This window comes from Leuciscus leuciscus (assembly GCF_965113295.1).
Source record: "Leuciscus leuciscus genome assembly, chromosome: 18".
Classification (NCBI taxonomy): domain Eukaryota; kingdom Metazoa; phylum Chordata; class Actinopteri; order Cypriniformes; family Leuciscidae; genus Leuciscus; species Leuciscus leuciscus.
Genome location: NC_138742.1, coordinates 25,118,280 through 25,143,903, shown reverse-complemented (window position 1 = coordinate 25,143,903; position 25,624 = coordinate 25,118,280). Strand labels below are relative to the sequence as shown.

Sequence of the window (25,624 nt, the reverse complement as noted above, 5' to 3'; positions counted from 1 at the left end):
ACCAATCTACCTTATGATTTAAAATTGAGTCGTGAACACTGTTGAACAGAAAATTAGATGACTAACTTGTTTGCAACCAGCCACAGATCACCTGAGAAACATCTTAAAGGGATAGTTCACCCAAAAATGAAAATTCTTCATCAGGCAAAGACTCACCCTCAAGTCGTTCCAAACCCGTAAGACTTTCGCTCATCTTCAGGACACAAATGAAGATATTTTTGATGAAATCTGAGAGCTTTCTGACATAGACAGCTACGCAACTACCATGTTGATGCTTCAAAAAGTTCATAAAGAAATCGTAAAACTAATCCATATGAATTGAGCGGTTTAGTCCAAATATCTGAAGAGACTCGATCGCTTTATATCAGGGTATCTCAAACTCGGTCCTGGAGGGCCACTGTCCTGCACAGTTTAGCTCCAACCCTGATCAAACACACCTGAGCAAGCTAATCAATGTCTTCAGGATCACTAGAAACTCACAGCTAGGTGTGTTTGATCAGGGTTGGAGCTAAACTGTGCAGGACAGTGGCCCTCCAGGACTGAGTTTGAAAAACCCTACTTTATATGATGAACAGATTGAATTATGAAAATTATGAAGATATGGATTAGTTTTACGATCTCTTTATGAACTTTTTGAAGCATCAAAGTGGAAGTTGCGTAGCTGTCAATGGAGAGACAGAAATCTCTCCGATTTCTTCATAAAGATCTTCATTTGTGTTCCAAAGACGAACAAAAGTCTTACGGGTTTGGACCGACATGAGGATGAGTAAATGATGACAGAATTGTCATTTTTAGGGGAACTATCCCTTTAATTCCAGGCTTAAACAGGGTCACTGTAAGCCTCTCGTATCTTATAGCTGTAGTTGTACTATGGTGTTATAATGGTTTTGCCACAGTACTTTTTTGTAAAAGACATGAATTGCTGTCTCTCAACAATGCGTTGTCATTCTTTCTCAGGTGCACAGTAAGGACAAGAAGTACGTGTGTAAAGTATGCAGTCGCGTCTTCATGTCGGCCGCCAGCGTGGGCATCAAACATGGCTCTCGACGCCACGGCGTCTGCGCAGACTGCTCGGGTCGAGGCATGGCTGCCCTGCTGGACCAGAACGGCGAGGACGGCTCCCCAGAAGAGGAACTCTTGTATCCCGGGGACCACCGTTTCCCTGATGACACCGCAGACGGAGACGGGGAAGAGGAGATGATGGTGGAGGCCGAGCTGATGGGAGAAGGTGAAGGCGAGGAGGAGAACGGGAAATGGCGAGCCGGCTCAGGGATGTCGCAGCGAGACGACAGAGCAATAGACGATGGCAAAGAGGAAAGTGACTCGGCTCTGGAAGGAGACGCCAGAGCGGGAAGCGAGAAAGACTTCAGTTGGATCTCCTAGTCCAATGTCTGAATCCTATTCCAAGGTCGACCACCTGTTCCTGTAAGGAGATATGCTTAAGGTGAGGCACTCGGATCTCAGTATGCGGTTGGAGCCGGATACAGAGAGATCCTTGAGATGCCCACAGGGCTGCCAAAGGAGAGACAATGGAGAGTCTTCTCGCCCCGACTCCATATGCTTCTGACCCAGGCTTCAGTTTGTCTCCTTTCTTCCTTGAGGACCAAACGGGTTTCTGTGTATGTGTTTGCTATTTCTTCAGACAAAAGAGATTGTGTTGTCTTGGGAGATTGTCCAAAATCAGTACCATGCTTCGATGGGTCAGACAGAAAAAGTGTACGAAAGATGTGCTCTTGCCATATAGTCAGCTGCCACCAGGGGGCGCTGGCGAATCTATTGCGCAGCAGTTCACGTCAGAAGACTTGCACCAGTTTTTTGGCACATTGTTGTTTTCTGCGAAGAGAAACTGCAACAGACTTGCACTTTAAACGTTGACTAGATTCCTATTGATTCCCTGTTTCTGTGGTTTACATTTTTATTCCAATTTACATAGATGAATATGGTGACCGCACCTACCTTTAAGGATACGCAGTATGTCCTTATGACTGTTATATATGAACATTTGTGCTAGGTTTGCTAATTATTATGTATGCCTTGTAATGTTTTATTTGGTTGCAATTTTCATTCCTAAACATTTATATCAAGGGGAAAATCATGTATATAGATACATATAAGTGAGATGTTGATTTTGTGTTTTCGACAAAGAACGGTTGTGGGGAAGGTGGGTGAACACTATGCAGAAACGAATCTTTCTAGTTCTCAACAATCTTTATTCTCTCTATTATGGGAGAGAAAACGAGTCTTCAGCAATGGCAAAGGAGAGAGACTGGAGGAGAGAGAGAGTATACGAGTAGATTTAATATAATATTTCCTCATTATTTGCATTCCATAGTGGACACAGTCAGGGATGGGTTTGGTTTTATACAGAAGGTTTCCAGTGTGGCGTGTTTATAAGACAAAAACAAAAAACAAAACCTGTATGCAAATGTGTGTATTTTGTAGGTTTGGTGTGTGTGTGGTGGGGGTGTTTCACATCATTCAAAAGCCTTTACTGAAGCGCTTTCAGACTCTCTCCTCTCGTCCCTCTTTTTACGTATTTCGCGTTTCCTCGCAGCCTTGCCATTGTACTGTACTGAGTCTGCCTCTGAAATCTTAAAGCCGTGTGATGTGACGGAGATATCATGCCTTCCCACTAAATATTTATTGCTCTAACTTCTGGAATATTCAGAAATATGCATCGATTTCTTAATCAGTGAACCACAGCTTTCTTTTGTTGTCAGTCCATTCGAAATGACGAAACACAAAGACGCTTTGTAATGAGACCCTGGGGATTGATGTGTGCTGTAGTGAAATTGCTGTTCACTTATTGGGATTAAATGGTTATTTATTTAGTTTGTGTGAGAGAGAGAGATTGTCTAGTCTTTTTACACATCCTTACCATTCTGTTTGACACTTTGTGTGTGTGTGTGTGTGTGTGTGTGTGTGTGCGTGCGTGTAGGACCGGGTTCATGAATGTCTTTTTATTCATTGTTTTAACAATCTGTGCCAGAATCTTTGACAATGGGAATAAAACGCTTTATTATGCTTTACTTGTTATGATTAACAAATTTTAATTATTATGGTTACTGTTGATATTGTTGTAATTCTTATTGTTATTATCATTATAATTATTGTTATTATTATTATTAAGTGCTGGAGGCTAAGCTTTATTATCTGTTTCATTTTTACATTTCCTTTCTTGAAAAACAGTGTAAAAACTTTCCAATCTTGCCTTTCTATGGACAGCAAGCCATGTGGCTTTCAGAAGTAATTATATTGTGCCAGTTCCATGCATTTCTGAGTGATATTTGAGAACATTTTTTTCACATTTTATTTTTGAAGGATGATCCTTCTGAGAGCTTAACTTAAGTGTTGACAGAAAGGTATATACAGCAGCACACGCTTCTATATTACTAACGTACACTAAGTAATGAATATTATACCAAAAAATAATAATCCGGTATACTTTGTATACATTTAATGCTTTTGTTTCGATTTGGTGTACAGGTGCAAAGCTTTGATCAAACAGTGATTTGCTTGGTTGATTCCATTTTTTTTCCCCTCTACTTTGAGAAAGCACAGATTATGGTGTTGTGTTATGAAGGGCCACTTGAAAGTACATTTTAAAAGAAGAATCGCAGCTTTAATTCTGTTGCCCTTGGAAACATGCTCAAGTTTTAATGAATGTGCTCTACTGTATGCCATCGCCCTGTATCTGAATTTAGAAGGATGGCCACTGTCATGTGGAATTATGGGAAATGTATGCTTGGCAAAGAGTATTTGTGCAAGCTTTAGACCTCAAATGTCACTGGTCTAAGTGCCAGGCACAGTTGCTATCCAAATCCCTCCAAACGATTGGACATTTAGCTTTTTTCCTGTTTGTTTAATTTATTGTGTTCTTTACCTTTAATTGAAATAAAATCTGTTGGAATTTAAAGAGAAAATGGATCACATTATTTGAATCCATCACCAATTCAGCTTTTATACTTCTCAGTGATTCACAATCAGGGAACTTCTACAGGTTAAATACTAAAACAAAAAGGCCTCTATGTGCTTGGCCTATACAAGTGTGTTATCCATCACAAGTGTTTGTGAATGCATGCAAAAATAGGTTTTGCCCATGCTTACCATTTTATAAAGACAGATTACAGATTCTGCCAATATTGGTGCACAATATGGTGTTTCTGGCTTTGTGTTCATGTTTGGTTTAGCTGTCTTTCTGTTAAACCAAATCTTCTTGCTACAACCTAACAATAAGCCTCTTTTCAACACTGCAGAATTATTACAACTACAATACACATTGATGTATAATTAGTGTAGGTGGGAGAAAATTCTACATGGGAATTATGGTAATTGCTCAAAACATGTTGAGCGTTTTTTAATGTAAGAAAAAAATGAAACTGATACAAGGGTCAAATGCAGATACTATATTTTCATACACATAAACATCATTATTTAAGAATATGTTGCATGTTATTGAAGAGACAGGAAAAACGATGCCATTGAAAGATTGTTTCTAGGATTATTACTATTCATTGATTAAAGTTTGTAAAAGTAAGGAAGAACAAGGATATCATGTCAGTTTATATAATCTTTGTGGGCATAAATAAATGATTTAAGCTGTTTCCGTTAGCATATTTATAGCTAACCTTCAAAAAATGATTGATGATTATTCAACACAAATAAAAGACTATTAGTCTTTGTTGGTTTTGATCTGTGTCACAAATTATACAGTATTAATAGATTTAAAATATACTGAATGCCATCTATAAAGGGATCACCAAGAATATTACAATATGTAACACTGTAATGGGATGCCTTGTTTTCCTGGTGTAATATTATAAAATGAGTGGATATTGTGATTATGCAATATTTGTGTTTTAAGGTGACTGTCAACCCACACTTATTTTTAATTTTTGATTTTTGAAACTCTCTCACTTTGTCAATATGCAATTTTAGCATTCCAAACATCTCCGACAAACTACACTTGCTCAAGTATTTTTCCTCCAACGCTAGACGACAACACTAATGTTTGTGGAGTCTTTCCATCCTACATCAGCCTGCTTTTCCTGACCGCCCCGCTTCCCCGCATGACTGTTGTGTTCAACATCAGACAGATTTTATTTCTGTCCTCATAGAACTGTGGAGGATTAGGGGTCAAATCACTATATATTTCTACTGCTGATGGTACGCAGCTTTTTAACACATGGAACCGGCCTGTTTTACTGGCCTTTCAAACAGCCAGGTTTACAATGTCTATTTTTCTTTGGTCATCCTGTAATTCCAGTTAAATAAAATGTTTGTAGCTGAAGTTAGCGTCTGAGCCACCGGGGCCGCTTGACTGGCATGTCCACCTGCTGCTGTTTTTCTCCACCCTACTCTCTCTCTCTCTCTCTCTCTCTCTAGTCTGTCATGTTGAAATTCAGGGGACGGACCAGCTGACTCAAGTTGCTGAAAAAAGTCTATGTCTGTATCTCCCACTTGTTCCATAAATACCATCCCCTCTGTTGAATGGAGGTTATTTTAGATCGTACATGCAGCATAAGGCCTTGAGTCCTGCCACGACGCTCGCTGCGCTTCGAAACCAGTGGCTTTAGTTGAGTTCTTGAGAACACTAAGGTGGACATGTCTGAGCACACGGATCAGGAGTCATACACCGAAGAGATCGATGAGGACGAGATTCTGGCAGGCCTCTCGGCAGAGGAGCTCAAACAGCTCCAGAGTGAGATGGACGACATTGCTCCTGACGAGAGAGTGCCGCTGGGAATGAGGCAGAGAGACGCTTCTCATGAGACGACAGTCCGAGGTATTTTGTTGTTAATATATTCAGCCGTTTGTTGCCATTAATCTTGAGAAAAAAATAGGTGATCTTTGTAAAAAGCTCTGAGGTGCTGAAAGAAAATGAGTTTAACACTCAGCCTACTCCATCTCTAACTAACTCCCAGTAGACCAGTGCTAAATCTGGTGGTAGTATCGCACTGTAGTTTTAAGTAATGGAGCTTTAAAATATATTTAAGAAATATCAAGCTCGCATTCGTGTTGTTGTACTGAACATATTAGCTGTCCTGAAATTCAGTACAAGATGTGTAATATCACTTAAAGGGATAGTTATTACAATTTTCAGGCAAAATGTGTCCAAGTTTGTATATTTTTATTCCCTTGATTGTCTGACTAATATCAGGCAGGGAAAGTGACTGAGACACCTGTTTTGGTGATGCCCGATATCCGGCTTTCATTGGTTTAACACAACATAGTCACATTTATTTTTAAGAAAACATGTAAATTCTAAGTTTAACTTTTTTTTAACGATTATTTTACAGTGTATATTTTTTTCTATTTCAGATTGCAGCGAGCCTCAGTCAGAAGAAGAGATCGATGAGGATGAGATTCTGGCAGGCCTCTCGACAGAGGAGCTCAAACAGCTCCAGAGTGAGATGGAAGAGATCGCTCCTGACGAGAGAGTGCCGGTGGGAATGAGGCAGAGAGACCAAACTGACAAACCACCCACTGGATCATTTGATCACAGATCACTGGTGGAATATATGTACTGGGAGAAAGAGTCCAAACGCATGCTGGAGGAGGAGAGAGTTCCCACAACTCTATTACCCAGTCAGGTAAGATAAGTTATTGTTTGTGTTGTTTACATTCAGAGCATTTCATGTCATATAAACTGTTTTGCTGAAGTGCTTCGAACTCTGATTATTAATCATCAAATTTGACTATTTATAACTGCTGCAACCAGGAGACCAAAAATACTACAACAACAAATGCTTTGAAACAGCAACTGTGTTGTAAACAGGACATTCTATTTTTAGGCTTTGAGTAAGTTGCTGGAGATTAAATGTTTCATAATTTGTAGTCTTTAAAAGTTGTTTAACTCTTCAGATTTGACCCTTCTGTCCATTTGTCATCATCAGAAGAAAACCGATGAGGAGCTTGAAGCAAAAGAAGAAGATAAAGTTGAAGAGGTGGAATATGTCTATGAGGAGATAGTTGAGGAGGTTGAGGGAGAAGAGGGAGATGTTGTTGTTGATGAAGTGATTGAAGAAGTGATAATGGAGGTTGAAGAAGAGGACAAAGCAAGCAAGCAGCCTGTCGAGATAGAACTTGATGCCACCGACCCCATGGTGACCTCAGAAGAAGGTTTACAGCCGCCTCCAGAGGTTGCAGATACAAACATTGAAGCAAAGACAGAACAATCAGAACTTAATGAGACAGAATCTAAAGCGAATGAGGAGACGAAAGCTGATTCCACCAAGTCTGAACCTGCTCCCTCTTCATATGAGAACTGGGTTCCCGAGAAAGAGGAAAGGGTCATATCCAAGCTGAAGATCCCGAAACTTTCCCTAGGTGGAAGTACTTTTGTTAAAAAGACCGCAAGACCTTCTGGGAATGAAACGAATTTGGAGACCACTTTGGATAAGATCCACAACAACAACCCCTCTGTCACAGATGTCAATCTCAACAACATTGAAAACATTCCCAAAGTAATGCTCCTTGATTACGTCAATGCTCTCAAGAAGAACAGACACGTTAAGACCTTCAGCATCGCAAACACCGGTGCAGACGAAAACGTGGCATTCGCTCTGGCTAACATGCTCAGAGAGAACAGAAGCATCACCACACTAAATATCGAATCCAATTTCATCACAGGAAAAGGGATTGTGGCAATAATACGTTGCCTTCAGTTCAATGAGACACTTACTGAGCTCCGCTTCCACAACCAAAGGCACATGTTAGGACACCATGCAGAAATGGAAGTGTCTCGTCTCCTCAAGGCTAATAACACTCTTCTGAAGATGGGCTACCACTTTGAACTCCCCGGGCCTCGGATGGTGGTCACCAATCTCCTAACCAGAAACTTGGACCGTCAGCGGCAGCAGAGAATGGAGGACCAGAAGCTCCAGCAGATGAAAGAGCATAGGAAGGTCATGGAGATGTATGAGAACTCTCTCAACTTGCCCCCTGGCATGTTGGAAATGCTAGGAGGCTACATACCGTTGTCCCTACTGCAGGGCTCTCAAGATGGGTCTGAGGAGAGTCCTGAAGGTTCTCCTGAACCTTCACCACAACCAAGTCCTCCTCAGCAGCTCCGCAAGACTCAATATCTTGACCCACAACAGCATCCTCAAAGTTCAGACACAGGAAACCCCTTAAAGGAAGTACAACTGAAAAAGACTCCAAAACGAAGGGATCCACTTCTGGAACTGAACCAAAGGGATGAGAGGAAAGAGGGAAGAGCTAATGTTCAGCTGAGGAGTGTTCCTAAACAAAGAAGCACGGCAAGAGAAGGACCTGCAGATGAGAGAGCCAACCTGAAAGATATGATAAAGACTCTAAAGCCGGTTCCTCGAAGGCGACAGCCACCTAAAGTGGACCCAACACCTCGGGATCAGTTGCTCAGCGAGATTCGACAGAGCAACGTGGCTTATCTCAAAGCGGTATGTAGTGTTGAAGTCTCTCAAGTTAACAATTAATCAGTTTCTGTGTGCACAAACTTGAGTGGGGGCCATTGTCAGGGAGGGACAACTGGGAACTGTTGTTCTTTTAACAATGGGGGCACACTAAGGTCTTCTATGGCAGTGGTTCTCAACTGGTCTTGCTTCAGGACTCCGATCAAGGGGAAAGTCAACACAGTACAAAAATGTCCATAAAAATCAAGCAATATATTATGTACAGTAACGTTTCTTTGTTTATGTATAAATGTTACTATGAACTACACAAGCCTACATACATACAAAATTAATAACAAGGCATCATCTGAATTAGGGATTTACAAAAAAAATTCCCATAATCTAATGTTTAAATTAACAATCGGTTAAACGATAACCAATCTCTTAAATCCAAAGCGGGCAGAGGGGGTGCTACTAAGTTATCACATTACTTGACAACCACGTGCTTAACCAACACAAAATAGTTGTCGTTTTAAAGCGCAGAAGCTTGGTTTTACAGTGAATATAGGTGCTTTTAAATTTGCTGACATATTAGATGTGCTCTATTTTCATAGAGTAAAAAAATAACTGCTTTACATGAAAATGTGATCTGTAAAATCATTGTATATAACTTGATGTATACTCAATGTATATAAAGATGTGTAGAGACCAATCTGACACTGTTTTACAGCTAGAGTGTGCTTGGATTGGTTTGGACCTCAGACTGACAGGTTTTTATTTATTGTGCGCCATAGAATAGGAGCGCACAGCTGAAACAGAGCTGGAAAACCATTACTCATCCACCAGGATCTTATTACTTGTTTATTCTATGTACTTTCATTGTGGCGTTTACACAAGTAATTAATTATTTTGTTCAGTAAAATCACTTTCAAGGGTTTTTTGACTCTTGCTTAATTATGTTTCTAAATAAACAGCTAGCTTACCTAATCTGTTGCATGGGTTGAAGACATTAAGAGCTTGATTTACTTACAGCTTGCACCAACGTAAACCCTCTATTGGCGGAAAAAACTCTCAGGATTTATTAAAGACACGCAGTGAAAAATTTGCGGTGAAAAAGCATGTACAGGGTTATTTTTGCGGCTAACCTTATTTATATATGCATTTGTAGGAGTTTCCCTTTCAGACGCAAAATTAATGGGAGGAGAGTTTTTAAATAAACAAAACAAGGTGATTTACTAAGGTTTGCACTCGTCAATTTACTGGTATTTGCGCCATTGTTTAACGGGCCAAAAAAATGATGTCTTAAACCAGACGTTAAGTCATTATGGAAATGATCCGGCTGAAACTTGTGTTCTTTAATTTGTGTGTCGTCAGTACATCACGCACAGAACTTTCCACTCCCATCGGAGTTTTTGTGAGATTGCGCTCTCACGCTAATTTGCCCTGTTTAGTAAATCAGGCCCTAAATGTGTTCAACTTGACACCGCGCAGACGGATTACAGTGACATCAAAGTACAGCAAGAGCGATTAAAGAGCAGATGCCGTAATACGTAACTACGGCGTGCTTGCTTAATTTTTCCCTGTGTGTCTGCTGTACGTGTTTTGCGCATGAGCCGCACACACCTCAAAATTACACAATCTAATGATGACCTTCGACCATCGATAAGTTATCGATTAAATAATTATCGACGATTAATCGATCTTCGATTAATCGTTAGCGTCCCTAGTCTGAATCTAGAAAATGTTATCATTTTGTAAATGATATTGTTTCAATAATTTGTAGGTATTTTAAGGTAATTTCAAGGTATTTTCTTTTCCCTTGTGTAGTTTTTACATTTGACTGGCTTCTATGAAGTCTATGCTTCTATGAAACACTCTCTAGCTTCTATGAAACATGAATTCTTCTTTTTAAAAGCTGACTTGCCATTCATTTTTCCATGCTAACTTTGCATTTAGCATAGTTTTTACACAGCAGTATATATGAGTATATGTATCAGAACAGAACTGCAAAACACACATATATAAACTATCAATTGAGAAGCACTGTTTTATGGTTCTGCATAGATTACTCGTTGTGCGTCTGTCCCTGACCCCCAAGAATTTGAATGGGCGTGCTAGTGTGAGCAAAATAAAATAAAAAATACATTTTAGATTTGTTTTGTTTTTTAAAGTAGAGACTTGCTGCCACCTACTGGTGATTTTTGTTTCCCATTTTAAAAGTAGGCCTATTCATTATTTATTTATTCAACTTTTTATATTTCTATAATCAGTTTTTTATTCAAAACATTAAGCTCATAACATTATTGATGCGATTTTAATTGCAGTGTAAATGCATTAATGCCACATCTTAATATAATTTCATGCAGCTTCTGTGCTAATACTGTGCAGAGCTAAGATGGATTTTGTTTAGGGGTGGGTATCGACTCAGATGTTCCAATTCGATTCGATTTCGATTCGCAAGCTCTCAATTTGATTCGATTTCGATTCCCGATTCGACTCAATGAATATAGATTTAATATAAATACTATATTATAAAAAAAGAACAGTGAACATAAGTTTATAAGTGGTTAATTAATAAAAAGAAATTAAGTGCCACAAACCTATATATTAAACTCGTTTTATTTTAGGTACACAGAAGCCAACTCTATATTTCAAATGCATACAATGAATAGACATTATTTTCGCATAACTTGATCAAACAGGATCCGGTTATTTTATGTTTAAGATAAAACAAAAATAAAATCTCACAGGATTAGCTGTAACATGGAGGCTGCAAGCCTATGATCAGTGAAGGAAAGCTAATACTGGCTTCTGGTCGATAGATAAATAAATATGGGAAAAAATCGATTCGTGGCTTTTGAGAATCGATTTTGAATCAACCACATTTTAAAAAAACGATTAATCGCAAAATAGATTTTTTTGCCCAGCCCTAATTTTGTTGACACTGATTTCATTTGATTAGTAATAATAGCCAGTATGGTTCATTTTGTAGATTTGAACAATGAATTAACACAATACTGAATTGTATCGTGATACTAATTGGAACCGTGATCCTTCATCAGCTGGTATAGTATCATAAGACATTTTTATGATATCGTGACAACCCCATTGAGGAGAGTTGTTTCCTTTTACACAGACATATCTTTGTTATTTTATTTACTTTGATATTGGGATGACTACTGAAAAGCTGTCAGTGATCTTGAAATGTACTGATGGTTCAAGAAAGTAGTACCAGTGTTGTGTTAATATAATTTCAAAAGAGCTTATGTTTGTTTCACACCCACAGGTACCTCTTCCAAAAATCCTGGAGTCAAGCGAAACCAGTCTGTTCTGAGCCACACTCATGACTTCAGAGAGAGAGACCACACAGAGGGACAGGGCAGGCCAACATCACACAGATCATGGAAACGGGGAAGTTCTTGAGGCCAAATGATTCCATGGTGCTCCTCAAGTAATGGAGAGAGTAGTGTTACGTAATAAGAGACAGCAGTTGCATAATAATAAGCCACACCACGGTGGGCACTTTGATGAGGTCCTGAACTGTAAAATTCAACATGCACATCTATTTATATTAACCCCTTCACTAAATGTCTGAATGTTTTTTGGCTACACATAATGCACATGGTAAAAGTATTCTTTTGCTTGTCTGAAATTGTGTTCATGTATTTATAGTGTTAATAAACTTAACAGTGTAAATGTCACTCTGGACTTTTTCTTAATTATGTTTTTCTAGTGACTGTTATTAAGATAATTATGTAAATGCAGTAACGTTTTTTTGTTTTCAGTAAGCGCTTTTTTTCCCAGTTACATTCCTCTTCCTACACAAGGGGCAGCCAATTAATGTTTGATCCCAAACTAATTTATGAAAAAATATTGCATTAAGCAAAAATACATTTGATCTTTAACCAAAGCTACAGTCAAGCAGCTAAAGTCTAGCTAAATTCGACTTGTACATCAGTAATGATTATTTAATACAATTTAGGCTAAACAACATAGCAAAGTACATAAACAACTTATTATGGAAGGCCCCGTTATTATAGGCCAGGCTTAATATGCACACTTAGTTTTAAACAATATAGTATATCCATATCTTTATCCACCAAAGGTTTCTTAACCTGAGAAAGATTGAAATCCTCTGCATTAACATGATTAAGCAAATAAAAAAAAATAAAAAACCCAGTTCTCAGCCAACGACCCGGAGTCAGTCTGGACAGGTCTGAGGAACATCACCATGTACAAGACACCACCCCACAATCTGTGGAGAAACAACAACTGGCTGAGGATCTGAATGTGTTTTACCGCCGATTTGAAAAGCCCAGTCTCATACCTCACACCCGCTCTGATCTGCACTTCACACATACACCAACACCTCCTGCAACCCTTGCGCTTAAGGTCTGTGTGGAGGACGTGAGCAGAGTTTTAAAAAAAACAGAAGTCCAGGCGCAGACGGTGTTTCACCTGCCTGTATATAAGTCTGCACTGGTGACCAACTGGCCCCAATATTCCCACAGATCTTCAACAGATCACTGGAGCAGAGTGACGTTCCCCGCTGCTTCAAACGCTCCACTATCATTCCAGTCCCCCCAAAAAACAAAATCACTAGACTTAATGACTGTCGCTCTTACGTCTGTGGTCATGACGTCAAGACTGGTGTTGGACTACCTGAAGGACATCACCGGACCCTTGCTGGATCCTCTTCAGTTTGCCTGCAGAGCAAGGTCAGTGGATGATTCAGGCAACATGGGACTGCATTAAATCCTGTAACATCTTAAAAGATCTGGGACTTACGCAATGATCTTATTTGTGGACTTCAGTTCAGCTTTCTACACCATCAGACCAGATCTTCTATCATAAAATCTGACCCAGCTTTTCATGCCCAGCCCAATCTGTCAGTGGATCACCAGCTTTCTGACAGATAGGCAGCAGATACTGAGACTGGGAACACTCTCACTATCAGCACTGGTGCTCCTCAGGGTTGTGTCCTCTCCGCACTGCTCTTCTCACTGAACACAACTGACTGCACCTCTAAAGACCCCTCAGGCAAGCTCCTGAAGTCTGCAGACAACACCACAGTCATCGGCATTATCCAGGATGATGAAGAGTCTGCATACAGACAAGAGGTTGAACAGCTGGCTATCTGGTGCATTCATAACAACCTAGAGCTGAACACACTGAAAACAGTGGAGATGATCGTGGACTTCAGGAGAAACACCCCAGCACTCCCCACATTCAGGTTCCTGGGCAACACCATCTCTCAGGACCTGAAGTGGGACACTCACATTGACTCCATTGTGAAAAAGGCCCATCAGAGACTGAGCTTCCTTCACCAGCTGAGCCACCGGAGCTGCAGACACAGTTCTACTCAGCCGTCACTGAGTCTGTCCTGTGTTCATCTATAACTGTCTGTAGTGCTTCAGCCACCAAATCAGACATCAGGAGACTACAACAGGACGGTTGAGAGGATTATTTGTGCCCCCCTGCCCACCCTTCAGGACCTGTACTCTTCCAGAGTGAGGAAAAGGGCTAATCAAATCACTTTGGACCCCACACACCCTGCCCACTCTCTCTTTGAGCTTTTGTCCTCTGGCTGGCGCTACAGAGCAGAAGCACAAGAACAGTTTTTCCCCTCTCTACACATCGTCTGTCATACCTGTCCATTTGTACAAAACAAATAGGCTATATTCTTTGTTTCTATTATTGTACTATATTCCATTATTTACATTTTGTTGTCTTTATAATATTGTGTTATGTTTCATTTTTATTGTGTAATGTATATCTGCACTATGTCTGTACTTTCCTTCAGCACTGTAACCTTGTGTCACCAAGACAAATTCCTTGTGCGTGTATGTAAACATTTGGCAATAATTATTGCACCCTCCAATAATTTTGCCAATTCCACTTTCAGAGTTAAAATCAGAAAAAGCTTTAAAGCTCTTTCTGATTCTAATTCTGAAAGTGGAATAGGCTAAATTATTACATTGCTGCCCTCTGGTGGACCACACAGTTCAAGTCTCATCCTATTTAAATATATAGCCTATATATTTAGATATATTAGACATGAACAAGATGTTAGCTTGATAGAAACGTTTATCTGTCAGTAAATTATTCAACCACCCACTAGACCACATAGTGATCCCACGGTTTTACATCAAGGCCTGTATTTCGTATTCAATAACTTGGGCGGCCCCAGTCACAGAATGAAGTGGGGTAAGGTAACGTTATGCCAAAAAGAAAAAAGTATGCCAAACCTTGTGCCGTCTCCGGCTGTGGGGAAAAGCCTCTCGTCTGTCGTTCTGCACATCCTTCTGGAGGATCCCGAAAACTAGGCCGCTTGTTTTTAACAAGGACCCCGGTTATGTCAGTAAGTTATGATTTTAACAGTTTGTGCGACACATTTGAATGAGGATTGTTTTATTATGTCGCAATGTAATGACCTTTGCAAAGAGGCTGTTATTGAAGAATGGAGCAGTGAAACTATTGTAGACCGTTGACGGCAAACCAGAAGTTCATCAAAACTAGCGCGGCATAGCGAGTGTTTAGACAGGAATCTTAAAGGCGCCACAACATTTTTATTTTATTATTTATTTGCTTTTAGTCCGTTTCCATTTAAGGTCACCTGTAAGTTAGCATACTCCTAAAGTTTGAAAAAGTGTAGTTCAAAGGAAAAATGTTGACTCAGGGGTGTTTACACAACGATTTTTTTGTTTTGTTTTTTGCATACAGACGCCAACGTTGTCAACGAAAACGAAAAAACAACAACGTCAGCACCCAACGTTGGCCCAACACAACAACAGACGTTTTCGGGCCCCCAAAACACCGTTATCGTGTAAATGAACGGCCAAAACGCATTAAAAGATTTCCGTTTTTAGTTGAAGACGTGTCCTGTGAATTGATTTTGTTGTCCTATCATTTACAACCAACCAACAAGCAGCAACTCATGGTTCATGGCTGGGATAATATCCTGTTTTTACTTGATCCTTAGATTACAGAGGTAAAAAGGGCCTTTTTCTTGCTTTGAATGAACTATTCTTAGAAGCCATAACTATTTCTTCATAAATAAAGTTTTGCCAGGATAATGACACCACCACATACGATGTTTACTCTCCAATTTTATTGACAAATCTCAAGTAATTTCAACATTGTGAACCACTTTTACAAGGTCACTTTCCTGTTTTCTGAAAATAAAATTATGAGCATCAGAGCATATAAACACTGTAAACCGATTTGAAACCTATAAGATGGGTGTGAACAGACAGATGTGAGTTAAGAGTCTGATGAGGAGTCTTTGACGTCTGTGCTCTCCGTGGCCTCGCTGACCTCACTCATTTCTTTACTCTCTCCTCCGCTGTCTCCATCTCCATCCTGCACCGTCAGCTTCTCCACCAGGCCAGTCACAGATGTGTCCTGAGACGCCGGAGCCTCTGAGCCCCACAGGCGAACACCTGGTTTCTGCAACTGCACAACAGGAAAAGTTAGTGTTCGGCATAGTGGGGGCCAAGTCAAAAACTTTTTTATACAAGTAAACATGTCTCTACCAGGGTCAGCCACTGACTATAGGAAGGCATACTGGTAAATGTAATGTGTTAAATGTGTTTTTAAGAGAGTGAAACTACCATTAGCTTTTTACTTTTTGAAGGTGAACCCAATTTAACCCTGTATAATTTTCAATTTAAAATCTGTGGAAGGTGTGACTCAATCACAATGACCAAATGTAGGCGTGTAATTTCTTTGACTGCGTTTTAGTCACTTTCCCACCTACAATAATTGAGAAACTTACAATAATTAGCTATGAGAGATATATGAAAATATATGTTTTTGAATAGGCATTCAAAAACCACTTCAAATGTCTGAGTAGAAAGGAGCCCCCTTCTGAGTTCAGCAAAAATACAGCAGCCATGACTAACGTTACAGTCCAATCAAACAGTTGGGAAAATCCAGGTGGAGGGAAATGGAGTATGTGTGGGCCGTTTCCAGAAGATATATATAAAAAAATGTGCCTGTGTTATTCTTCCACATATGTTCAGTGGGTGTAGAGGGTCAGGTTACAATTTGGGAAATTTAAATTCAGGGGAAAAAATATTTTGAAGATGTATTTGGCATCACATAATTATGTATAACTGCACCGCCACATACCTCATCTGCCATCTGTGTGAGATTCCTCTTCATGGCATAAGCATCTTCTCCATCGGCATAATATTTGGGCTCAACTTCACTAATCCTGCAACACAGTATGAACAGAGATGAAAACATCTTGCGTGACTATGATACATTGCAGTATCAGTACATATACTGAAAAAAATGCACTTAAAGGTGCAGTAAATGATTTCAGAGAAACACTGTTGATATTTGAGATCAAACCAAACAAACACACCCTCCTTTTTTGCTACACCCCCAAAATGCATGAACCCAATGCAAGAGTGGATGTCTCTTTATCAGCTGAAGCGAAGCAAAATAATGCTTCATGAAAAATAAAGTGAATATGACGAACAAACGACAAGGACAGACAAAAAAATAACCATACACAAGAGTAAATATAAGTAAGAGTTTGTTGTTAATCGCCAGCAGCACAGCAGCTCCTGTTACAAGAGCTAACATTACAACAACAGCATATATTGGTTCTGTTGAACACACTCAAAACCAATGATACTCGCCTATGGAGCAGAAACATCTGTTTTCAGGCCTTCCCGCTTCGGTCTCTCTTGCACTGGAAAGCTATTCTAATATTAAAGCAGGTCCTGAAGCGCTTGCCTGATCATAGCCCTTCTTTTTCCAGTGGTATTCCTCTGAGCTTTTCTCTTTTGTAATGTCTCTCAGCCATCTCTCTTTCTACAGAACTTCTTCAAATCTCCCTCTTGCTCACTCTCTCTCCTCCCCCATCATGAGTGGACAAGCCCCCTACTGCTGATTGGCTCACTCTCGCTCCTCCCCCATCATGACTGGACACGCCCCCTACTGCTGATTGGCTCACTCTCTCCCCTCCCCATCATGAGTGGACAAGCCCCCTACTGCTGATTGGCTCACTCTCGCTCCTCCCCCATCATGACTGGACACGCCCCCTACTGCTGACTGGCTACAGGTGTGTTGTGCTGCTCGGTCCGATCCACTTTCGATGTGACTTTGCACCTTTGATGTGCCTGCAATTTAGTTCCTTTTCATACAATAACTGGTGTTATGACTGAAACGGAGCTAGTTTCTCAGGCTGCCTTGGAAAAATCTTTATTCTAGTGCCGTCTACTTAACACACTAATTAATTATTATATTTAATCTATCAGTTAATTAAGCTGGTCTCGAGACATGTTTTTGAAGTTGAACTACTTCATTAACACAGAATGCATTCTTGCATCCCTCTGCAATTATTCCATGCTATTACACTCCATCTAGCCATTTATGAAGTAAAATTTGTAATTAATTCATTTAGTTTTAATAAACAGAGTCAGAATTTATTCATAATACAAAAATAATAAAATGGGGGTAATAATAATAATAAAGTGATACTCACTGAAACTTAAGTGTGTTTGAGTACAAGTGAAGAGCGGCCCGGTTACTGAAATACAAACAAATGCAACAAGGTTAGGAAAATCCCTCCCGTGAATCTCAGATGACAGATAGTGAAGGCGCTGGTAGATCCTACCTCTTCCTGACATGTAAAGAGACATATTTGGCATTAAAGTTCTCAATCATGGCTCTGCTGGCTTGATCCATCAGTTTCTGAGCCAGTCCAAGACGCCTGTGAGAGCGTTTAACGGCCTGTATTAACACACACAGCAGTGCATTTATTTATACACATGCAGACAGAATGAAAGACAGTATCAGTACAGATGATAAGAAATAACAGCCAATGTTTTCAAACACTAACCAGTGATGTAATGTGTCCATGAGGCACATCATCAGGATCCTCCTCCCTTTGGAATTTAAGACACAGTGTTAACATAAAATAATACTTATCTTATTTCATTAGAATGTTTGGTCATAATTTATATTAGATGTCTTTAACTACTATGTACTTACAAAGTACAATGTACTTATTGTGTTGATCTATTGCAAAACGCTTGTGCTGCTATTGAGGTGGGATACAGGTGAGGTTAGGACAGGTTTGGTGATATGCGTAGTTTTAAGGGTGGGAAAGGCCCAACAGTGTCATTATAGATGTAATTACAGAAATTAATTACAGATGTAATTACATGCAGGTTAAAAATATAAGTACAACGTAAAAACGTGTGTACACAATAAGTGCATTGTATCAAATGATCAATTTAAATGTGTGACCATAGTAGTTAAAGGGTTAAACCACCCAAAAATAAAAATGATCCCATAATTTACTCACCCTCAAGCCATCCTAGGTGTAAATGACTATCTTCTTTCAAAAGAGTTATATTAAATAATATCCAGGCTCTTCCAAGCTTTATAATGGCAGTAAATGGTAGTAAGTGAAACCCAAAAAAGCGCATCCCCTCCATCATAAAAGTAATCCATGCGGCTCCAGTGGGTTAATAAATGCCTAAAAAAATCAATTTTTATAACTATAAAAGTCTAAGTCTAGAAGTCTAAAATGAGAATGTTTAAAGAGAAATGAGGGAGGAGCGTAAGTTTGTTTCCCAGCCCTATAGACCAATTTGGAGTAGACGTTTTGCAGATGCGCGCACATAGTGCTGGCAGAAATGTAGCGGTAACAAGTGGAGGAAAAAGAGAAAAATTGGAATCAGAATGCAAAAAATACGCTCTTCATTTCTATAGAATTCTGTTGAAAAACCCTTTGAAGCTAAACGCAGACTTTATGTTGCAAGTCACAGACTGGACTGATGAAACCTGCAATGATTAGTCTACTATTAAAGCAAAACTTTGATGTAAACAGTTAGTCTACGTAATATTCACATATGCAGTTCATTGGGGACATGCATGCATAGCAGTTACAGCATGAAATAATATTTAAACCTATTACATTTTACATAACTTTCAAACATATCCTGTAACATTTTTATCTCACAATTCTTGACTCTTTTTCTTGCATTTGCGTGTTTATATCTCCCAGTTCGGACTTTATAACTCTCAATTGTGAGTTTATATCACAATTCAGAGGTGGAAAAGTCAGAATTGCAGGAAATAAACTCGCAATTCTGAGGAAAAAAGACAGAACTGTGAGATATAATTAACGAAATTAACTCTTTTATCCTTCTATTCCCTGGGTTTCACAGATTGCTACTGCAGAACTGTCATTTTCTGCTACCAGGTAGGCTCCGCCCACAAAAAAAAACATCATCGCTGTTTGCAAACACCAAATAGGTCAATTTGAACCATGAGAGGTGTCTAAGCTTAGGCTACTCCTGCATCGGGTCAGAGGTCACTCTTCCACTGGAACTAGACTCACGTACGGCCGTAATCAGAAGACAGTGATTATAGCTTATAAAGTTTTAAATATGGATATTTTTCTTACAAAAACCCATTGCTTCGCTTCAGAAGGACTTTATTAACCCCCTGGAGTCGTATGGATTACTTTTATAATGGAGGGATGTGCTTTTTTGGGCTTGAAAATCTCAGTTACTATTCACTCCCATTATAAAGCTTGGAAGAGCCAGGATATTTTTTTATATAACTCTGATTATGTTCAGCTGAAGAATGTCATATACACCTAGGATGGCTTGAGGGTGAGTAAATTATGAGATCAGTTTCATTTTTGGCAAAATTAATCCTTTAAAGACACTTAATATAAAGTGGGACAGAATGTTTTATTTCATTATAATCATTTTTATTACATTATAATTATTTATGGACATATGCAACACCTCACACTTCCGCCCTTTAAACATTTATCTGCAAACATCTTATACAGTGGGTACGGAAAGTATTCAGACCCCCTTAAATTTTTCACTCTTTGTTATATTGCAGCCATTTGCTAAAATCATTTAAGTTCTTTTTTTCCCTCATTATTGTACACACAGCACCCCATATTGACAGAAAAACACAGAATTGTTGACATTTTTGCACATTTATTAAAAAAGAAAAACTGAAATATCACATGGTCCTAAGTATTCAGACCCTTTGCTGTGACACTCATATTTAACTCGGGTGCTGTCCATTTCTTCTGATCATCCTTGAGATGGTTCTACTACACCTTCATTTGAGTCCAGCTGTGTTTGATTATACTGATTGGACTTGATTAGGAAAGCCACACACCTGCCTATATAAGACCTTACAGCTCACAGTGCATGTCAGAGCAAATGAGAATCATGAGATCAGAGGAACTGCCTGAAGAGCTCAGAGACAGAATTGTGGCAAGGCACAGATCTGGCCAAGGTTACAAAAAAAATTCAAAAGCACAGTTGCCTCCATAATCCTTAATTGGAAGACGTTTGGGACGACCAGAACCCTTCCTAGAGCTGGCCGTCCGGCCAAACTGAGCTATCGGGGGAGAAGAGCCTTGGTGAGAGAGGTAAAGAAGAACCCAAAGATCACTGTGGCTGAGCTCCAGAGATGCAGTCAGGAGATGGGAGAAAGTTGTAGTAAGTATTCTACATCACTGCAGCCATCCACCAGTCGGGGCTTTATGGCAGAGTGGCCCGACGGAAGCCTCTCCTCAGTGCAAGACACATGAAAGCACACCTGAAGGACTCCAAGATGGTGATAAAGAAGATTCTCTGGTCTGATGAGACCAAGATAGAACTTTTTGGCCTTAATTCTAAGCGGTATGTGTGGAGAAAACCAGGCACTGCTCATCACCTGTCCAATACAGTCTCAACAGTGAAGCATGGTGGTGGCAGCATCATGCTGTGGGGGTGTTTTTCAGCTGCAGGGACAGGACGACTGAATGCGGCCAAGTACAGGGATATCCTGGACAAAAACCTTCTCCAGAGTGCTCTGGACCTCAGACTGGGCTGACGGTTCACCTTCCAACAAGACAATGACCCTAAGCACACAGCTAAAGTAACGACGGAGTGGCTTCACAACAACTCCGTGACTGTTCTTGAATGGCCCAGCCAGAGCCCTGACTTAAACCCAATTGAGCATCTCTGGAGAGACCTGAAAATGGCTGTCCACCAACGTTTACCATCCAACCTGACAGAACTGGAGAGAATCTGCAAGGAGGAATGGCAGAGGATACCCAAATCCAGGTGTGCAAAACTTGTTGCATCTTTCCCAAAAAGACTCGTGGCTGTATTAGATCAAAAGGGTGCTTCTACTAAATACTGAGCAAAGGGTCTGAATACTTAGGACCATGTGATATTTCAGTTTTTCTTTTTTAATAAATGTGCAAAAATGTCAACAATTCTGTGTTTTTCTGTCAATATGGGGTGCTGTGTGTACAATAATGAGAAAAAAAAAAGAACTTAAATGATTTTAGCAAATGGCTGCAATATAACAAAGAGTGAAAAATGTAAGGGGGTCTGAATACTTTCCGTACCCACTGTATATTTCACTATATGAAAGCAAAAAAGAAAAACAACACTTACATTTTTGCCAAAACATATCCAACTATCTTCCCGTTCTCATCCTCTGCGATGTATGACAACTAGAAAACAAGCAGTTCACCATAAGATGATTCAACTCACATTTACTTGTTTAGCGTGTTTAACAAAACATATCTAAGAAGCTTGACAGAAAGGCATGTTTCAAAGATTACAATCCAGAAGCCAGAGGTGAAGATCTCATCAGTGTTTGTCACAGACCTGTGGCCAGGACAGGCCGTGGTAGAAGTAGTACTTCATCTGATAGTTCTCTGGAAGACACAGCAGATTACAGTGCTGCATGTTCATCAAATCCTCAGGCTGGAAACATGTAAGAGAGAAAATCAATCAGTCAAGCTACTCTCTACCTGTCACCTGCAATTGTACTGAATCATTTACACTAAGTACATTAGCTAAAAACTGCACGATTAATTGTAATATTCAGAGAGAGGCTGGAAAGAAGTCATACATAACTAAACTATGACTGTTTTTGGTACAGGAGCTCATGGAATAGAAATTAAACTAAAGTACAGAACGCGGCCCCTTTAAAAGTAGCAAAGAGTGTGAAATGTGCATCACAATAAAACCGAATAAAATTCAAAAGGTGGATAAAATAAAAAGACAAGCATCTAGCACTGAATATGTGCACTCGATGCCTCGTTGTACTATGTCGCCAAAACGGGATTTGAGACACAGCCACTGTCTAATGACTGAACTAATGTCTGCTTCTCCTTTCATTTACTCACCCGTGCGTTGCGTATATTCATTTTGACCGCTGGGCTGTTTGATAAATATATTACTTGATATAATTTCAGCTGTCAAATGGACACAAACGCTCTTCAACAGAAGCGAATAAGCAGGCAGATGGAGACAGCTACACCTCTACAACCATGTTGCCCATAACCGGAAGACGGATGTTCGGAGTAAAGTCCTTCCTGTGATAACTATGATAAAAGTCCTTTAAAAAAAAAAAAAAAGTTCGAACCCAATGGAAATGAAGTTACACGAAACCAAAGTTTATAGAGAAAGAACGCATTTATAGAAGATTTGGTAACACTTTATTTTACAGTGTCCTTGTTACATATGTTACATAGTAATAACAGTAAATTATGCATAATTACATGCAACTAACCCTAAACCAAATCCTAATCAGAATCAGAATCAGAAAGAGCTTTATTGCCAAGTGTGCTTGCACCCACAAGGAATTTTTCTTGGTACTGAAGCTTCCAGTGCACATATACAAATACAAATACAACAAGAAACATAGTAATACAAATTCTAAGAATAAAATATATTTAAAAAAAAATAAAATAAAAATAGTATAAAAAGTAAAAAAAAAAGGGGTCACAGTTGGGTTTAGTCTGAATAAACATTTACAGATTATGAACATATTTACAGTATTTTGAGAAGTATGAATAATATAAATATAAATATCACCTGAGTTAAAGAATATTACACTAGACAGTGGGAGTCTAGTGCATGTTACAGATTATGAACATATTTACAGTATTTTGAGTAGTATGAATAATATAAATATAAATATCACCTGAGTTAAGAGAATATTGCACTAGACAGTGGGAGTATTGCACTTACAGGCATATGCCTTGGGGGGCATGTTAAGTGTTCAGAAGGGAAATGGCCTGTGGAAAGAAACTGTTCCTGTGCCTGGATGTTCTTGTGGCCAGTGATCTGTGTCGCCGTCCTGACGGTAACAGTTCAAACAGGGGGTGTCCAGGGTGAGTGGAGTCTGTGATGATTTTACCTGCTCTCTTCCTCACTCTGGAAGAGTACAGGTCCTGGGGGGTTGGCAGGGGGGCACCAATAATCCTCTCTGCTGTCCGGACTGTCCGTTGTAGTCTCCTGATGTCCGATTTGGTAGCTGAACCAAACCAGACAGTGATGGAAGTGCTTAAAACAGACTCAATGACGGCTGAGTAGAACTGGATCAGCAGCTCCTGTGGCAGATTGAACTTCTTCAGCTGGCGAAGGAAGTACAGTCTCTGCTGGGCCTTTTTCACAATGGAGTCAATGTGATTTGCCCACTTCAGGTCCTGAGAGATGGTAGAGCCCAGGAACCTGAATGACTCCACTGCTTCCACAGTGCTGTTCATGATGGTGAGAGGGGGGAGTGCTGGGGATTTTCTCCTGAAATCCACAATCATCTCCACTGTTTTGAGCGTGTTCAGCTCAAGGTTGTTATAGCTGCACCAGACAGCCAGCTGTTCAACCCCCAGTCTGTAAGCAGACTCGTCACCATTTTGGATGAGACCGATGACGGTGGTGTCGTCTGCAAATTTCAGGAGCTTGACAGAGGGGTCTTTAGAAGTGCAGTCATTAGTGTACAGGGAGAAGAGCAGTGGGGAGAGAACGCACCCTTGGGGGGCGCCAGTGCTGATGGTGAGGGTCCTGGATGTGAGCTTCCCCAGTCTCACTCGCTGCTGCCGGTCGGTCAGGAAGCTGGAGATCCACTGACAGATTGAGGATGGCATGGAGAGCTGAGTCAGTTTGGCTGTGAGAAGATCAGGGATGATGGTATTGAAGGCCGAACTGAAGTCCACAAATAAGATCCGTGCATAAGTCCCAGGTCTGTCAAGATGTTGCAGGATATAGTGCAGTCCCATGTTGACTGCATCATCCACAGACCTGTTTGCTCTGTAAGCAAACTGAAAGGGATCCAGAAGGGGTCCAGTGATGTCCTTCAGATAGGCCAACACCAGTCTTTCAAACGACTTCATGACCACAGACGTGAGAGCGACAGGTCTGTAGTCATTAAGTCCAGTGATTTTAGGTTTTTTGGGAACCGGAATGATAGTGGAGCGTTTGAAGCAGCAGGGAACTTCACACTGCTCCAATGATCTGTTGAAGATCTGCGTGAAGACTGGGGCCAGTTGGTCAGCGCAGGCTTTTAGACAAGCAGATGAGATGCCGTCTGGGCCTGAAGCTTTCCTAGTCTTCTGTTTTTTGAAGACTCGGCTCACGTCCTCCACACAGACCTTAAGCTCAGGTTGGATGGCAGAAGGGGGGAGGAGAGGGGTTGCAGGAGGTGATGGTGGATGTGTGAAGTGCACATCAGAGCGGGTGTGAGGTGTGAGTCTGGGCTTCTCAAACCTGCAATAGAATGCATTGAGAGTGTCAGCCAGTTGTTGATTCTCCACAGATCGGGGGGATGGTGATTTGTAGTTGGTGATGTTCCTCAGGCCTCTCCAGACTGATGCCGGGTCGTTGGCTGAAAACTGGGTTTTCAGCTTTTCAGAGTAGCTTCTTTTAGCAACTCTGATCTCCTTTGTCAGTCTGTTTCTGGCCTGGTAGTATCCTACCCTAACCCTATAGTAAGTACATGTAGTTGCTTAATTTAACTCAGTACTTAAACATATAATTACACTGTAACAATGACACCTTAAAATAAAGTCTAACCGAAGATGTATATGCTGGTTTATTTGTTTTCAAACAATTGTTTATATTTATAATCCTATTTATGAATAGATAATTTATACAAATTTTTGATAAATGAATTTCCACTACATTTCCAGTCATTCATGTTTACCGTGTATGTTTTTTTGTTTTGTTTTTTGCTGTGGAGGATTTGTGTATGACATAACATACAAACAAATGTACTTATTTGTGTACAAAACTCCATTCTCCTCATATCCAGAAATATTTGCATTCATTACTAAAATCGCCATTAACTTGTTGACTCCACAACTGTAAAATGTCGTAACATTCCAATGTTATGACCATGGAAAACCGACAGGCTACTCACTCAATGTCTTTTCCAAAACTGACCAAAACAAAGAGAATCTGAACTTTAAAAAC

At 40.0% G+C, this 25,624-nt stretch overlaps 3 protein-coding genes across 5 annotated transcripts in view; 2 read left to right on the top strand and 1 right to left on the bottom strand.

The window, feature by feature from the left end:
- zbtb46 (zinc finger and BTB domain containing 46) overlaps positions 1–3,923 on the top strand; it is a 76,424-nt gene extending 72,501 nt beyond the window's left edge. For both annotated transcript variants that reach the window (XM_082145106.1, XM_082145105.1), the window contains one exon: positions 958–3,923. In XM_082145106.1, coding sequence (XP_082001232.1) covers positions 958–1,383 — 426 coding nt within the window. In that variant the 3' untranslated portion in view covers positions 1,384–3,923. The remainder of the gene's footprint in view (positions 1–957) is intronic.
- A 129-nt stretch (positions 3,924–4,052) lies between these two features.
- Positions 4,053–12,073, top strand: lmod3 (leiomodin 3 (fetal)). Of its 2 annotated transcripts, none has more exons than XM_082145114.1 (4): positions 4,053–5,785; positions 6,322–6,593; positions 6,900–8,420; positions 11,659–12,073. In XM_082145114.1, the coding sequence occupies exons 1-4, from the start codon at positions 5,605–5,607 to the stop codon at positions 11,704–11,706; spliced, it is 2,022 nt and encodes a 673-aa protein (XP_082001240.1). In that variant the 5' UTR covers positions 4,053–5,604; the 3' UTR covers positions 11,707–12,073. The 2 variants fall into 2 exon arrangements, with proteins under 2 accessions (XP_082001240.1, XP_082001239.1); XM_082145113.1 differs by having other exon boundaries at positions 6,897–8,420.
- Positions 12,074–15,463: 3,390 nt separating this feature from the next.
- On the bottom strand, positions 15,464–22,739 carry naa10 (N-alpha-acetyltransferase 10, NatA catalytic subuni). Its single transcript, XM_082145266.1, has 8 exons — positions 22,558–22,739; positions 22,034–22,132; positions 21,818–21,876; positions 18,229–18,274; positions 18,004–18,119; positions 17,872–17,916; positions 16,506–16,590; positions 15,464–15,827 (listed from the first exon to the last, which is right to left on the bottom strand). Exons 1-8 carry the CDS (start codon positions 22,576–22,578, stop codon positions 15,636–15,638), a joined length of 663 nt encoding a protein of 220 aa, XP_082001392.1. The 5' UTR covers positions 22,579–22,739; the 3' UTR covers positions 15,464–15,635.
- Positions 22,740–25,624: the final 2,885 nt, after the last annotated feature.